This window comes from Coregonus lavaretus (genome assembly GCF_964263955.1).
Source record: "Coregonus lavaretus genome assembly, chromosome: 21".
Classification (NCBI taxonomy): Eukaryota; Metazoa; Chordata; class Actinopteri; order Salmoniformes; family Salmonidae; genus Coregonus; species Coregonus lavaretus.
The window spans coordinates 45,623,404-45,640,229 of NC_140008.1; the positions used below are offsets into that span (position 1 = coordinate 45,623,404).

General features: G+C 40.7%; 1 protein-coding gene across 1 annotated transcript in view; it reads left to right on the plus strand.

The window, feature by feature from the left end:
• Positions 1-622: 622 nt before the first annotated feature.
• Positions 623-16,826, plus strand: part of LOC311149172 (disks large homolog 1-like) — a gene marked incomplete at both ends in the record, with an annotated part of 203,467 nt that continues 187,263 nt past the window's right edge. The window contains one exon of the mRNA XM_084186254.1: positions 623-758. Coding sequence (XP_084042380.1) covers positions 623-758 — 136 coding nt within the window. The remainder of the gene's footprint in view (positions 759-16,826) is intronic.

Genomic DNA, 16,826 nt, shown 5'->3' on the forward strand with positions numbered 1-16,826 from the left:
TCTGCTTTCAACACCATAGTGCCCTCCAAGCTTGTCACTAAGCTCAGGGCTTTGGGTCTGAACTCCTCCCTGAGCAACTGGGACCTTGACATCCTGATGGGCCAACCCCAGGTGGTGAAGGTAGGCAACAACACCTCCTCCACGCTGATCCTCAACATGGGGTGAGTGCTCAGCTCCCTCCTGTACTCCCTGTTCACCCATGAATCCAACTCAATCGTTTGTTGACGACACGACAGTGGTAGATTACCAACAACAATGAGACAGCCCACATGGAGGAGGTTAGAGCCCTGGCGTGGTTCCAGGAAAATAACCTCTCCTCAACGTAAAAAAAAAACGAAGGAGCTGATTGTGAAGTACAGGAGACAGAAGAGGGAGCACGCCCCCATCCACATCGATGGGGCCACATTGTAGAAGGTCAAAAGCTTCAAGTTCCTTGACGTGCACATCACTGAGGATCTGAAATGGTCCCACCACACCGACACTGTGGTGAAGAAGACACAAGAGCGCCTCTTCAACCTCAATGGCCCCTAAGACACTCATGAACTTCTACAGATGCCCCATTGAGAGCATTCTGTCTGGCTGCATCACCGCCTGGTACGGCAACTGCACCATCCTCAACCACATGGCTATCCAGAGGGTGGTGCGGTCAGCCCAACGCATCACCGGAGGCACACAGCCTGCCCTCCAGGAAATTTACAGCACTCAGTTTCAAAGGAAGACCAAGAAGATCATTACGGATCTCAATCACCCGAGCAATGGTCTGTTCACTCTGCTACCATCTAGCAGACAGAGACGGTACAGGTGCATCAGAGCTTGAGAGGATCTGCAGAGAGGAATGGGAGAAACTCCCCAAATACAGATGTGCCAAGCTTGTAGAGGGAGCACTGAGCACGTGGTCCTCTGTAGCTCAGCTGGTAGAGCACGGCGCTTGTAACGCCAAGGTAGTGGGTTCGATCCCCGGGACCACCCATACACAAAAATGTATGCACGCATGACTGTAAGTCACTTTGGATAAAAGCGTCTGCTAAATGGCATATTATTATTATTATTATTACTTGTAGCGTCATACCCAAGAAGACTCGAGTCTGTAATCGCTGCCAAAGGTGCTTCAACAAAGTACTGAGTAAAGTTTCTGAATACTTATGTAAATAAGGTATTTCAGTTTTAATTTTTTATACATTTGCACACAAATAAAAAACTGTTTTTGCTTTGTCATTATGGGGTATTGTGTTTAGATTGATGAGGGAAAACATTTTAGAATAAGGCTGTAATGTAACAAAATGTGGAAAAAGTCAAGGGGTCGAATGCACTGAATTTTCGACATAGCTCATCCTAAAATACCTACTACTTTACATACCACTTTATTTTTCAAATTATATACTCTCCATACAAACCACATATTTATATTCTGGATTCTCACACATGCTCACTCTAATATACACTACATGACCAAAAGTATGTGGGCACCTGCTCGTCGAATTCCAAAACCATGGGCGTTAATATGGAGTTGGTCCCTCCTTTGCTGCTATAATAGCCTCTACTCTTCTTTTACATTTACATTTTTAGTCATTTAGCAGACGCTCTTATCCAGAGCGACTTACAGGAGCAATTAGGGTTAAGTGCCTTGCTCAAGGGCACATCGACAGATTTTTCACCTAGTCGGCTCGGGGATTAGAACCAGCTACCTTTCGGTTACTGGCACAACGCTCTTAACCACTAAGCTACCTGCCGCCCCTCTTCTGGGAAGGCTTTCCACTTGATGTTGGAACATTGCTGTGGGGACTTGCTTACATTCAGCCACAAGACAGTAGTGAGGTCAGGCACTGATGTTGGGCGATTAGGCCTGGCTTGCAGTCGAAGTTCCAATTCAATCCAAAGGTTTTCGATGGGGTTGAGGTCAGGGCTCTGTGCAGGCCAGTCAAGTTCTTCCACACCGATCTCGACAATCCATTTCTGTATGGACCTCACTTTGTACACGGGGGCATTGTCGTGCTGAAACAGGAAAGGGCCTTTCCCAAACTGTTGCCACAAATTTGGAAGCATAGAATCATCTAGAATGTCATTGTATGCTGTAGCGTTAAGATTTCCCTTCACTGGTACTAAGGGGCCTAGCCTGAACCATGAAAAACAGCCCCAGACCATTATTCCTCTCCCACCAAACTTTACAGTTGGCACTATGCATTGGGGCAGGTAGCGTTCTCCTGGCATCCGCCAAACCCAGATTCGTCCATCGGACTGCCAGATGGTGATTCATCACTCCTGTGAACGCGTTTCCACTGCTCCAGAGTCCAATGGCGGCGAGCTTTACACCACTCCAGCCGATGCTTGGCATTGCGCATGGTGATCTTAGGCTTGTGTGCTGCTGCTCGGCCATGGAAACCCATTTCATGAAGCTCTCGACAAACAGTTATTGTGCTGATGTTGCTTCCAGAGGCAATTTGGAACTTGGTAATGAGTGTTGCAACCGAGGACAGAACATTTTTATGCGCAACGTGCTTCAGCACTCAGCGGTCCCATTCTGTGAGCATGTGTGGCCTACCACTTCGCGGCTGAGCCGTGGTTGCTCCTAGAGGTTTCCACTTCACAATAACAGCACTTACAGTTGCCCGGGGCAGCTCTAGCAGGGCAGAAATTTGATGAACCGACTTGTTGGAAAGGTGGCATCCTATGATGGTGCCATGTTGAACGTAACTGAGCTCTTCAGTAAGGCCATTCTACTGCCAATGTTTGTCTATGGAGATTGCATTGCTGTGTGCTCAATTTTATACACTGTCAGCAACGGGTGTGGCTGAAATAGCCAAATACACTAATTTGAAGGGGTTTACACATACTTTTGTATATATAGAGTATCTACTTTGGATTGTTATTTCTTGATTTCTTGTTTAGATTTTTTTTTTGTATTTGTGTATTTGTTTTCCTGTGCTGTTTGTAAATACCCTGGTAGGTTGACTGATAACCTGAACCAGGTTGCAGGCACTGGTTACAGTTTGAAGCTTTTTCTTGAGTGGGCAGCTTGATGAAAGCCAGTCAATATTAAGGTCACCCAGAAAATATACCTCTCTGTTGATATCACATACATTATCAAGCATTTCACACATATTATCCAGATACTGACTATTAGCACTTGGTCGTCTATAGCAGCTTCCTACAAGAATGGGCTTTAGGTGAGGCAGGTGAACCTATAACCATATTACTTCAACAGTATTTAACATGAGATCCTCTCTAAGCTTTACAGGAATGTGGCTCAGAATATAGACCACAACTCCGCCCCATTGGCATCTCTGTATTTTCTGTAGATGTTATAACCATGTATTGCTACCACTGTATCATCAAAGGTATTATCTAAGTGAGTTTAACAGATTGTTAGAATATGAATGTCATATTCTGTTACTAGCAAGTTATTGATTTCTTGAAACTTGGTTCTTAGGCTACATATGTTAATGTGGGCTATTTCTAGCACTTTTCTGGGATGCTTGATTGTTTTTATTGCTTTACTGGGAAGCTTATCAGAAGTAGACATGACCATGTTATTTATGTTTAAGCTGATAGTGCAGGGTGAGCTGCACACAGCGGACTTCCTACTAGGGCACACTGCCTCAGCGCTAACAATATAACTGTGGTTCATAGGCACATGATTACTGTATACAATAGCTGTAGGATCGACAGAGGCATTCAGGGGAGTTAGAGGGACATAAATTAGGTTACTTACATTGTGACTGCCAACGCCGCTGGGATAGTGTACATTTGCTGCAGCATTACGACAACTCAGCAACACAATTGTAGGGACTATCTGACCTGGGCTTGGGTCATTGATAAGTCATTGTCTCAACGCAGCCTTGAAATGCGTGGACAGAGTCTAGGAGCGAAGATGATTTGGATGGACTCCGTCATTCCTGTAGAGCGTCTTCTGTTTCCACAAGGTGTCAAAGTTATCTATAAAAGTTATTCCAACAGAGTTCACACCCACGGCCCAACGATGGTACCGGACCTGAAATAATTAGCCGCTTTTTGGAATCTTTCAGAGCTAGAATCAGTTCTTTAAAATCAATTTTCAGTGGTTCTGAGCTAGCCCTCCTGATGTTGTTTGACCCCACATGGACTATGACAGCGTCAGCTCCCGGCAGCTGTTGTAGAACGGTTGGAAGCAGCCTTGTAATGTCCTGTACTCATGCTCCAGGACAGCACAGGGTTTTTGCCCCGGGAACCGAGATGTTTCTTACCATAGAGCTGCCGATGATGACAGCTGGTGCAATGGCTGAGGAGGTCCGGCCGTTCTTTCACCTCGAGTGGTTTCGCAAACCCCTCGAGTGTGCGGGTGTCACCTTGATAAAAAAAAAATCTGGTTCTTCAAAATGTCCACCATCACAATTGCCATCACAATAAGCACATTTTATATTGTGTGTAATTGTGTAATTATAATTTTTGTGAGTTTGATATTCAAATTGTTTCTAATAGGTAAATATCTCAGGAATAGTTTAGTGAGTTTTCAGAGCAGTGTAATACTTTTTTCACATTAAACAAGAGGTAAATAAGAGCTTGTTAATAAATGTCCCCTAAATTATATTAATTAACAGTAATTTCAATCCGAATGTGCAAATTGTCCAAACAGATACGCAAGGTATATGGATTATTTAAAATATGTTATTGGACCATAAACAGATATGGCTCTTTAACCTTTACGGACCAAATAATGATGATCCACACTTCTTTGACAATATATATAATAAATTATTAACCCTGCAAGCAATTCAAGACTCTATTATTATGGTGGGAGATTATAATACCGTTTTAAATAGCTCAATGGACCGTAAAGGAAATCACACTACAAACAATCACTCTCATGCTCTTAAGGATTTTGTGAATGTCATGGATACATTAGAACTAGTAGATATATGAAGGCTTAAATATCCTGATCTAGTGAGATATACATGGCGGAGACTCAATCAAGCTAGTCATCTTGACTTCTTTCTTATGTCATTCATTCTCGTTAAAGTTAAAAAAGTGTTGATAGGGGACAGAATGCGGTCGGACCATCATATAATTGGCATATACATTACTCTTACTGAATTTCCACGTAGGCGAGGATATTGGAAATGTAATCAATGCATATTGGATTATAACTTGTTTTTAACTAGAACAGAGGAATTTATAACTGATTTTTTCCGACTTAACATAGGTACAGAAAATTGTATGGGACACCTTTAAATGTGCCTTTAGAGGCCATACAATTCAGTACTCATCTCGAAAACAAAAGCAATTTAAGTCAAAAGAGTCCATACTAACTGGTGGACTTATGTCGCACATGCAGCTAACAAAAACATATGGAAATGTCTGCTCTACCCAAAATTACAACCAAATAATTGCAGCATTAACGCAAAAATGGAAGAGGAAAGTGGAAGGGGGAAAAGGTAAGGAACTTGTCTGTAGGCCCTGCATTAAAGAACATAATTGGTTAAAGAAAATTGTGATAAATAAAAACGTATACCAGTTTCATTTAAGGACCAAAGGATTGGAAGCCGTCCCATACAGATTGCAAAATAGTTGGGAAGAGATTTTTGACGTACTGATTCCATGGCATAGTGTGTATGAACTGATACACAAAACGACGCCGGATTCAAAACTTAGAATTTTTCTATTTTAAATTATTATATACAATTCTTGCTACCAATAGAATGTTATTTATATGGGGGATACAATCTTCCGAGTTCTGCAGATTTTGCTGCGAAGAGAAAGAATCATTAGATCATTTGTTTTGGTACTGTCCATTTGTAGCTTGTTTTTGGACACAGGTCCAGGATTGGCTAAAGGATTGCAATATTTACCTGGAGCTAACCCTGCAGATAGCACTACTGGGTGATTTGAAAAGTCATAGTCAATCGATCAATAATATAACATTACTTTTAGCAAAAAAAAATATTTTCAATTTACAATCTGTAGAAACAATGAGAATAGAAAGGTTCAGAACTTTTGTAAAACATCACAGTACAGTTGAAAAATATATGGCAAATAGAAATCCAATATGGATGGTGTTAAGATATAGATGGGTAGTGTTGAATGAAGTTGAAGGATGGGACTAATAACAACTAACAACAACTAATAACAACAAGATAACTAATAATGTAAAGCATACTGTGTCCATAATAAGTATATACAGTGGGGAGAACAAGTATTTGATACACTGACGATTTTGCAGGTTTTCCTACTTACAAAGCATGTAGAGGTCTGTCATTTTTATCATGGGTACACTTCAACTGTGAGAGACGGAATCTAAAACAAAAATCCAGAAAATCACATTGTATGATATTTAAGTAATTAATTTGCATTTTATTGCATGACATAAGTATTTGATACATCAGAAAAGCAGAACTTAATATTTGGTACAGAAACCTTTGTTTGCAATTACAGAGATCATACGTTTCCTGTAGGTCTTGACCAGGTTTGCACACACTGCAGCAGGGATTTTGGCCCACTCCTCCATACAGACCTTCTCCAGATCCTTCAGGTTTCGGGGCTGTCGCTGGGCAATACGGACATTCAGCTCCCTCCAAAGATTTTCTATTGGGTTCAGGTCTGGAGACTGGCTAGGCCACTCCAAGACCTTGAGATGCTTCTTACAGAGCCACTCCTTAGTTGCCCTGGCTGTGTGTTTCGGTTCGTTGTCATGCTGGAAGACCCAGCCACGACCCATCTTGCTGCTTGCCTATTGTCCTGTAGCCCTCTGGTCTTGGCCAATGTGGAGAGGTTGGAGTATGTTTGATTGAGTGTGTGGACAGGTGTCTTTTATACAGGTAACGAGTTCAAACAGGTGCAGTTAATACAGGTAATGTGTGGAGAACAGGTGGACTTAAAGAAAAACTAACAGGTCTGTGAGAGCCGGAATTCTTACTGGTTGGTAGGTGATCAAATACTTATGTCATGCAATAAAATGCAAATTAATTACTTAAAAATCATACAATGTGATTTTCCGTCTCTCACAGTTGAAATGTACCTATGATAAAAATTACAGACCTCTACATGCTTTGTAAGTAGGAAAACCTGCAAAATCGGCAATGTATCAAATACTTGTTCTCCCCACTGTAGGATATAGGTTGAGAGCTTTTGTGAAAGAGCACAGTTAGAAAGATATGGCATATACAGTGGGGAAAAAAAGTATTTAGTCAGCCACCAATTGTGCAAGTTCTCCCACTTAAAAAGATGAGAGAGGCCTGTAATTTTCATCATAGGTACACATCAACTATGACAGACAAAATGAGAAAAGAAAATCCAGAAAATCACATTGTAGGATTTTTAATGAAGTTATTTGCAAATTATGGTGGAAAATAAGTATTTGGTCAATAACAAAATTTCCTCAATACTTTGTTATATACCATTTGTTGGCAATGACACAGGTCAAACGTTTTCTGTAAGTCTTCACAAGGTTTTCACACACTGTTGCTGGTATTTTGGCACATTCCTCCATGCAGATCTCCTCTAGAGCAGTGATGTTTTGGGGCTGTCGCTGGGCAACACAGACTTTCAACTCCCTCCAAAGATTTTCTATGGGGTTGAGATCTGGAGACTGGCTAGGCCACTCCAGGACCTTGAAATGCTTCTTACAAAGCCACTCCTTCATTGCCCGGGCAGTGTGTTTGGGATCATTGTCATGCTGAAAGACCCAGCCACGTTTCATCTTCAATGCCCTTGCTAATGGAAGGAGGTTTTCACTCAAAATCTCACGATACATGGCCCCATTCATTCTTTCCTTTACACGGATCAGTCGTCCTGGTCCCTTTGCAGAAAAACAGCCCCAAAGCATGATGTTTCCACCCCCATGCTTCACAGTAGGTATGGTGTTCTTTGGATGCAACTCAGCATTCTTTGTCCTCCAAACACGACGAGTTGAGTTTTTACCAAAAAGTTATATATTGGTTTTATCTGACCATATGACATTCTCCCAATCCTCTTCTGGATCATCCAAATGCACTCTAGCAAACTTCAAACAGGCCTGGACATGTACTGGCTTAAGCAGGGGGACACGTCTGAAACTGCAGGATTTGAGTCCCTGGCGGCGTAGTGTGTTACTGATGGTAGGCTTTGTTACTTTGGTCCCAGCTCTCTGCAGGTCATTCACTAGGTCCCCCCGTGTGGTTCTGGCATTTTTGCTCACCGTTCTTGTGATCATTTTGACCCCACGGGGTGAGATCTTGCGTGGAGCCCCAGATCGAGGGAGATTTTCAGTGGTCTTGTATGTCTTCCATTTCTTAATAATTGCTCCCACAGTTGATTTCTTCAAACCAAGCTGCTTACCTATTGCAGATTCAGTCTTCCCAGCCTGGTGCAGGTCTACAATTTTGTTTCTGGTGTCCTTTGACAGCTCTTTGGTCTTGGCCATAGTGGAGTTTGGAGTGTGACTGTTTGAGGTTGTGGACAGGTGTCTTTTATACTGATAACAAGTTCAAACAGGTGCCATTATTACAGGTAACGAGTGGAGGACAGAGGAGCCTCTTAAAGAAGAAGTTGCAGGTCTGTGAGAGCCAGAAATCTTGCTTGTTTGTAGGTGACCAAATACTTATTTTCCACCATAATTTGCAAATAAATTCATTAAAAATCCTACAATGTGATTTTCTGGATTTTTCTTTTCTCAATTTGTCTGTCATAGTTGACGTGTACCTATGATGAAAATTATAGGCCTCTCTCATCTTTTTAAGTGGGAGAACTTGCACAATTGGTGGCTGACTAAATACTTTTTTCCCGACTGTACAATAAAAAAAGTGTACTTTTTTCCCCCCACCCCAAACACTTATGTCATGTAAAGTGCAGGACATTACTTATCTCTGGTGACAGACTATTCTCAGGGCAAAAAGTTACAGAGAGCCATTCAAGGGTAAAAACGCATGACGTAGAATGCACTGGCATTTACAGTATTGTTAGTATGGTCTATACAGTACATGGTTGTTTGTAAAGACCCATGCCTGTCATTAAGACTTTGTCTGACATGACCAAATGTAACACTTTACATCACCCATCGGACTATATAGGCTAATACTGTTATAAAACTATCAGCTGTCAGATGTGACGGAATGTGTAGACCTGTTGTATGTGTGCAGCGTGAAGGTCTGTAGAGACAGAATGACTCAGTGTTGGCCTTCGTGGTCTAGACACAGACAGAGAATAGTTAGAGGTCTTGGACAGCTCAGACAGGTGAATTGGGCTGGAGGTAAGTTTTGAAGTTGGCTTGTGAATAGAAGGTAAATTGTTGAAATAAGGGTACCTAAAGTTATTGTCAAGTGTGTCCAGATTTCATGAAATATGACCTATAATTAATTACAAAAAAGAGTGTGTTGGGACTTTTCTGTGTTGGGATGGTGCCCCAACAATAGAATGGTGTGGGCGTATACCGGTTAATCAAAATATTCATGCAAGTAGACCACTGATTGGCCAGCTCATCCTCCTCAGGAGGATAACATCATCCTCTATGAGGAAATAGCAAGCATTTTTTAAATGGTCTGTTTGAGATACAAGTTTGAGGTGGGGTTTTTTAAGTGTTTTTTTTTTCTCCAATTTATGCTTTGGCCACAAATACGAGTATAAGATATGTCAACAACATTGTTTGGGTATGAGTTAACAGAATATTAACTTTTAAAAGTGATATTTTCACCGGACAGTTACTTTAAATGACTTTAATGATTTTTCTTCAATCCCTGTTTTGTTCAGTACTCCTGAGGACAAACCAGCAGAAAGAACCGAAACTGCATCTCTTCCTCCTTGGGCAAGAGTGGGCTCGCTGAGGTGAGTGGGTGGTGGGAAGACAGGGGTTGTAAAACATATTTGGAGGATATGAATGACGATCATTAAAACAAACTAAGGCAAATAAATAACTGAATGAACGTTCCCACTCTCTTTAGGACAAGACTTTGACAGGGGCTCAGTAAGGAATTTTCTATTGGAAGGGTTGGCTCTAGACATGTTTAACTCTGACACATATAACTCTGACACAATTATTGGCAAAATATCTGATCTGATTGGTCGAAAGACCAATTAGTGGAAAAATATCAGAATTGGGCTATCTGTGTAAACGCAGCCATAAAGCATCAAATGCATGACATTGCACTAAAAATGGTGGAGGTAAGTGAACCAACATGCCAAATATCTACTTTCCCCTGTACGTGTTTCATCACATCAGCAGATAAAGGAAATTAGACAAGTAGAGAAAGCCACCACATTACTTGTATGCATCATATAAGTTACTACCGTGCTTATTCAACAAAACTAACAAACTGCACTATGATATCAGCTAGTCCAGACAATGATGTCTCTCCCCCTATAAAATAATATCACTCCCAGTCCCCCAGTGTCCTGACGGCCCCCAGGTCAGCTGAGTGAATGACCAGTGCTGTCTGTCAGGTGGCCAGTGACAGAGAACCTCTGTTCCCAGGATAGTGGTATGTGCTGTGCGGACTGGGCCCCGCCCTCCCCAGACCATTACATGGTGGTTGTATCCGGCACCTGGCATCACTCCTCTCACAAGACGGACCAGGCTGAGGCTAACAAAGGCCTGCTGTAGTCACAGAGGGAACAAGCAACAATGGTGGAGTAAGGACGCTGGTCTATTATTTTGTTCACACACACACACTTACACACAGGCAGACACGCACGCACGCACACACACACACGCGTACACGCGTACACACACACACACAGACACACACACTCAGGCCATATTCTAACTTCCATATGAGTATACTTGATTTTTTCCCTATTGATATCAGTTGATGATTCATGTGAAAGTTTTAGTCTTACGTTTATTTGTCAGGAGTCAGACCAAAGAACTTCAGTCAGCTGTAATGGCAAAACCTTATCTGCATCATTAAAGTGAGCGTGAGAGGAGAACCCCCTCCCTGCAGACATCCCAGTAAGCCTGAGAATGCTGCAGACCTCAGTGGCATGGTATATGCAGAATCACAGGGTTATGTCTCAAATGGGTTCGTATATGTACGGATCCTGCATTCAAATCAGCCTCCCTCTCTCTTTCTAGTGCTCAAAGGGAGCAGAAGACAAGTGAGTGAGCAGGCATAGACTGAAGAGATGATGGGTGATGGGAAGGGAGGAGAGAAAAAAGGATGGAGAGAAAAATACAAATGTTCTGCTTGTCATCTATCTAACTTTCCTGGGATCATTATAATAATGGTGCTATAACATGATGTAAGGGATATTTTGAGGGAGGGATGAGGCCATCTGGACAGTCAGTGGATGTCATTACAGTAAGTGTCTTTCTCCGTCAATACTTTTCATCAGTAGTAGCAGACAGGGCAGACTAGATCAGATTACAAGGAAATCCCTCACACCATAGAGGGATGGATGGATAGAGAGGGGAGGGACAATTGGCCACAAAGCCACCCAATCAATCAATCACGTTCTCTTGGTAACAATCAATTACAATCCCACAAAGTCAGGAACACCAACATCCATGACATTTGACTGAGTAACAGTCATTTCATTGACAATGTGTCCAGTAACACTGTGTGTGTGTGTGTGTTTGCGTGTGTGTGCGTGTGTGTGTGTGTGTGTGTGTGTTTGTGTGTATTCTGTGCCAGCCAGTGGTAGTAAGGTTCTGGTGCCAGTGGTAATAAGGTTCTGGTGCCAGTGGTAATGAAGGTCCCATACAGTCCTCTCTTATAGGAACACAAATCTACACATTATGGGGCCAACAGCACACAGTATACCCATAGGGTTACTCAGCGTTTAAAACCAAAATATGTTGTATACCTTGACAGTTGATATCTACCTCCAGTGAAATTTGTAGTCAGAATGGTAGTCATCCTATTAAATTCAAGAAATATATGAAATGGCTTCTTGCTGCGTAGTAATATATAATTGGTGAGATGTTCTTGTTTTCCACATCCTAAAGAAAGCGTAAAACCTTGCTACAGAGTGAAAGGTTGGGTTTAACTAAATTACTTCAACGAAATAAATGGAATTCAACTGAAATTTAGAAATTAATGAACCATTAATAATTAATCTCAGATCCTTTCCTGAACCTCTCCAACCCTGCTACCAAAGGATGTCTAACACTTATCATCCTCTGCAGAACCTCTAGGAAACATACAGAGCAAGGAAACATTCATAAAACATGACTACTAGAAAATAACACCCTCTCTTAGCCTCTTCCCTCCCTCTCCTCTCCTCTCCTCTCCTCTCCTCTCCTCTCCTCTCCTCTCCTCTCCTCTCCTCTCCTCTCCTCTCCTCTCCTCTCCTCTCCTCTCCTCTCCTCTCCTCTCCTCTCCTCTCCTCTCCTCTCCTCTCCTCTCCTCTCCTCTCCTCTCCTCTCCTCTCCTCACTGCTGTCTAATCTGGGCCATAGTGTGTGCTGCTGCTATCTGGTCTGTGTAAACGTGAGTGAGCACAGTGCTAGGAACAGACAGACCAGGGTTATTTATATCACAACATACCATAAAGAGAACCAACCAGACACCAACCCCGAGTTTATGTGAGTATACAGACAACAGACACCAGGAATATTAGAGCACTGCACAATGGATCAGTTTAGCATGACAATGCAAGAATCAGACACAGACAAGCAGGCAGAGAGAGATATAAGGAGGCTCTCAGATCAAGAGCATTGCTTGAAACCTGCAGGGAATATGGACCAGTTTGTAGTGGTGGTGCACCACAGACGATTCACTGATGGAATGGAGTCCTTGGTATGAACAGAATATAGTCTATGCAGTGCATATGAATGAATTAATGGATAAATTGATAAATGAATGAATACGGGTTGACAACATCTTGTTCTGTGCTAATGTATGGAAAAGATAGTGATCCTTGGAGGTAGTTGGATTTGGCTGGGATCAGACTGGCAACCCAGTACACCCAATCCAGGTGCACTAACCAGGTGCACTTACCAGGTGCACTTACCAGGTGCACTTACCAGGTGCCAATAGGATTAACCCATCTGACTGTGGTCATGGTATGCTGCCAAGGGCAGGATGAGGATCACCACTTTGTATTGAAATTGTGTGTGTAGTGGACAATATTCAATAAATCCCCTGGGGATTAACTGTTGAAGTCCTCATACTTTAATCAGGTATTGGGATTATTACTATGAATCTGATGTCAGGGAATAGTCCTCCAATTCATTGCCTGGCCTCCATAGTTTAATCTTGTGTTATTACAAATCTCACCATGCAAATCTGTCATGTCGCCTTCAGGCTACCTAGATATTACATTAATTCTAACCATAACAGATCGATACATTAACATGTAACATCACTGAAAAACCTGTGTGCTTGAATGTAGGCTATAACTTTTGTAAGTCAAGTTAATTGTAAGGATTTTTTATTTATTAATAATGTCAAATTGACAGCTGTACAGAAAGACTAATGTGAAGGCCAAATTACAGAGGATGAACTTCTAGATGCAATTAAACCCTTTAAGTCCAGGAAAACTCCAGGGTTGGATGTCATACTAGTTGTGGTATATCAAACCTTTTTTGATGTACTCCGAGGACCGTTATTAGCATGTTTTAACCTCTCCTATAAAAATGGTAGATTATTATATACTCAACAAGAAGGTCTGATTTCACTATTACTGAAACAGGATCCAGGTGGTAAAAATAAAGATCCAGTCCATTAAAAAAAATTGGAGGCCCCTTCCACGTCAGTGTTGTGACGCAAAAATTATAGTAAAATGCATAGCGCATAAAATTCAAAAGCTATTGTCGGATATTATTCATCCTAATCAGACAGGTTTTTTACATGGACGATACGTTGGAGATAATATAAGACAAGTACTGGAAACAGTAGAACACTATGAAAAATCAGGGAAACCAGGCCTGGTATTCATAGCTGACTTTGAAAAGGCTTTTGATAAAGTACCACTGGAATTTATATAAAAATATTTCAATTTAGGAGAATCTCTTATACAATGGGTTACAGTTATGCATAGTAACCCTAGGTGTAAAATAGTAAATAATGGCTACTTCTCAAAAAGTATTAAACTGTCAAGAGGAGTAAAACAAGTTTTCCAATATCGGCATATCTATTTATAATGGCCATCGAAATGTTAGCTATTAAAATCAGATCCAACAATTGTATCTAGGGGCTAGAAATCCAGGGCTTAAAAACAAAGGCATCATTGTATGCTGATGATTCATGTTTTCCTTAAATCCACAACTAGAATCCCTCCATAGCCTCATAGAGGATCTAGATAATTTTTCTAATCTCTGGATTACAACCAAATTATGATAAGTGTAATATTACGTATAGGATCACTAAAAAATACAACTTTTACATTACCGTGTAGTTTACCAATAAAATGGTCTGATGGTGAAGTGGACATACTCGGTATTCACATCCCGAAAGAAATAAATGATCTCACTACAATACATTTTTATAGAAAGTTAGCAAAAATAGATAAGATCTTGCTAGCATGGAAAGGAAAATAGCTGTCTATTTATGGAAAAATCACCTTGATTAACTTTTGAGTTATATCCCAGTTTACCTATTTTCTTATGGCCCTGCCTAAACCTAACGACTCAATTATATGATCAAAAAATATTACATTTTATTTGGAATGGCAAGCCAGACAAAATTAAAAGGGCCTATTTATATAATGAATATGATTTCGGAGGGGAGACATTATTAAATATTAAAGCATTGAACCTCTCACAAAAACTCAACTTAAATCAGAACTGGTTCTCTAGCAGATTAGTAAGAATGGCTCAACCAGTGTTCTAGAATGGCCCTTTTCCCTTTATTCAGATTACAACCTCTCACTTCCGGTTAATTGAAAATTAAATAATCTCCAAAATATCGCTATTTTTTTAAACAAGCCATAGAAGGTTGGTTGCAATTTCAGTTTAATCCACTGGAAAAAAAAGATCAAATATTAGAACAAATATGATGGTTAAACTCAAATATGCTAATTGATTAAAAAAAACATTATTTTTGGAAAAACTGTTTAAAAACAGTATAATCTTTGTAAATGATATCATAAATATATGGAAATGTCTGCTCTATCCAAAGTTACAACCAACTAACTGCATCATTACCGCAAAAATGGAAGAGGCAAGTGGAACAGGGAGAAAGTAAGGAACTTGACTGTCGGCCCTGCATTAAAGACCAAAATTGGTTAAAGAAAATTGTGATAAATAAAATAGTATACCAGTTTAATTTAAGGACCAAAAAATTGACAGCTGTGCCATACAGATTGCAAAATAGTTTGGAAAGAGATTTTTGATGGACCGATTCCATGGCACATGCATGGTTTATGAACTGATACACAAAACGATAACGGATTCAAATGTAATTTTAATTATTATTTTCAATTTAAATTACTATACAAAATTATTGCAACCAATAGAATGTTATATGGGGGATACAAACATCCCAGCTCTACAAATTTTACTGCGAAGAGACAGAATCATTAGAACATTTATTTTGGTACTGTCCATATGTAGCTTGTTTTTAATAATAATATAATATAATAATATGCCATTTAGCAGACGCTTTTATCCAAAGCGACTTACAGTCATGCGTGCATACATTTTTGTGTATGGGTGGTCCCGGGGATCGAACCCACTACCTTGGCGTTACAAGCGCCGTGCTCTACCAGCTGAGCTACAGAGGACCACCCATTTTTGGTCACAGGTTCAGGAATGGATGAAGAATTGCAACATTAACCTGAAGTTAACTCTGTAAATAGCACTGCTGGGTGATCTGAAATGTCCTAGTCAATCTATCAATAATATAATAATACTCTTAGCAATACATTTGATATTTAATTTAAAATCTGTGGAAGCTATGAGAATAGAAAGGTTCAGAGCTTTTGTGAAACATCACAGCACAGCTGAAAAATATATGGCAAATAGAAGTCTAAACTGGATGGTGTTCAGAGATAGATGGGAGGGGTTGAGTGGAGCTGAAGGGTGGGACAAACCCCCCCCCCAAAAAAACAAGATAACCAATGTAAAATATACTGTGTCTGTAAAATGTATATAGTATGTACAGTGCCTTGCAAAAGTATTCATCCCCCTTGGCGTTTTTCCTATTTTGTTGCATTACAACCTGTAATTTAAATTGATTTTTATTTGGATTTCATGTAATGGACATACACAAAATCAAAGTGTCACATGATCTGTCACATGATTTCAGTATATATACACCTGTTTTGAAAGGCTCCAGAGTCTGCAACACCACTAAGCAAGGGGCACCTCCAAGCAAGCGGCACCATGAAGACCAAGGAGCTCTCCAAACAGGTCAGGGACAAAGTTGTGGAGAGGTACAGATCAGGGTTGGGTTATAAAAAAATATCTGAAACTTGAACATCCCACGGAGCACCATTAAATCCATTATTAAAACATTGAAAGAATATGGCACCCCAACAAACCTGCCAAGAGAGGGCCTCCCACCAAAACTCACGGACCAGGCAAGGAGGGCATTAATCAGAGAGGCAACAAAGAGACCAAAGATAACCCTGAAGGAGCTGCAAAGCTCCACAGCGGAGATTGGAGTATCTGTCCATAGGACCACTTTAAGCCGAACACTCCACAGAGCTGGGCTTTATGGAAGACTGGCCAGAAAAAAGCCATTGCTTAAAGAAAAAGGCATGTGGGAGACTCCCACATCACTTATCCGCTATTTATTTTTTAGAATTTTTTGAAACATTTTTTTCATTTCACTTCACCAATTTGGACTATTTTGTTTATGTCCATTACATGAAATCCAAATAAAAATCCATTTAAATTACAGGTTGTAATGCAACAAAATATGAAAAACGTCAAGGGGGATGAATACTTTTGCAAGGCACTGTACCCCAAGAGACTTGCAGCTGTAATTGCTGCAAAAGGTG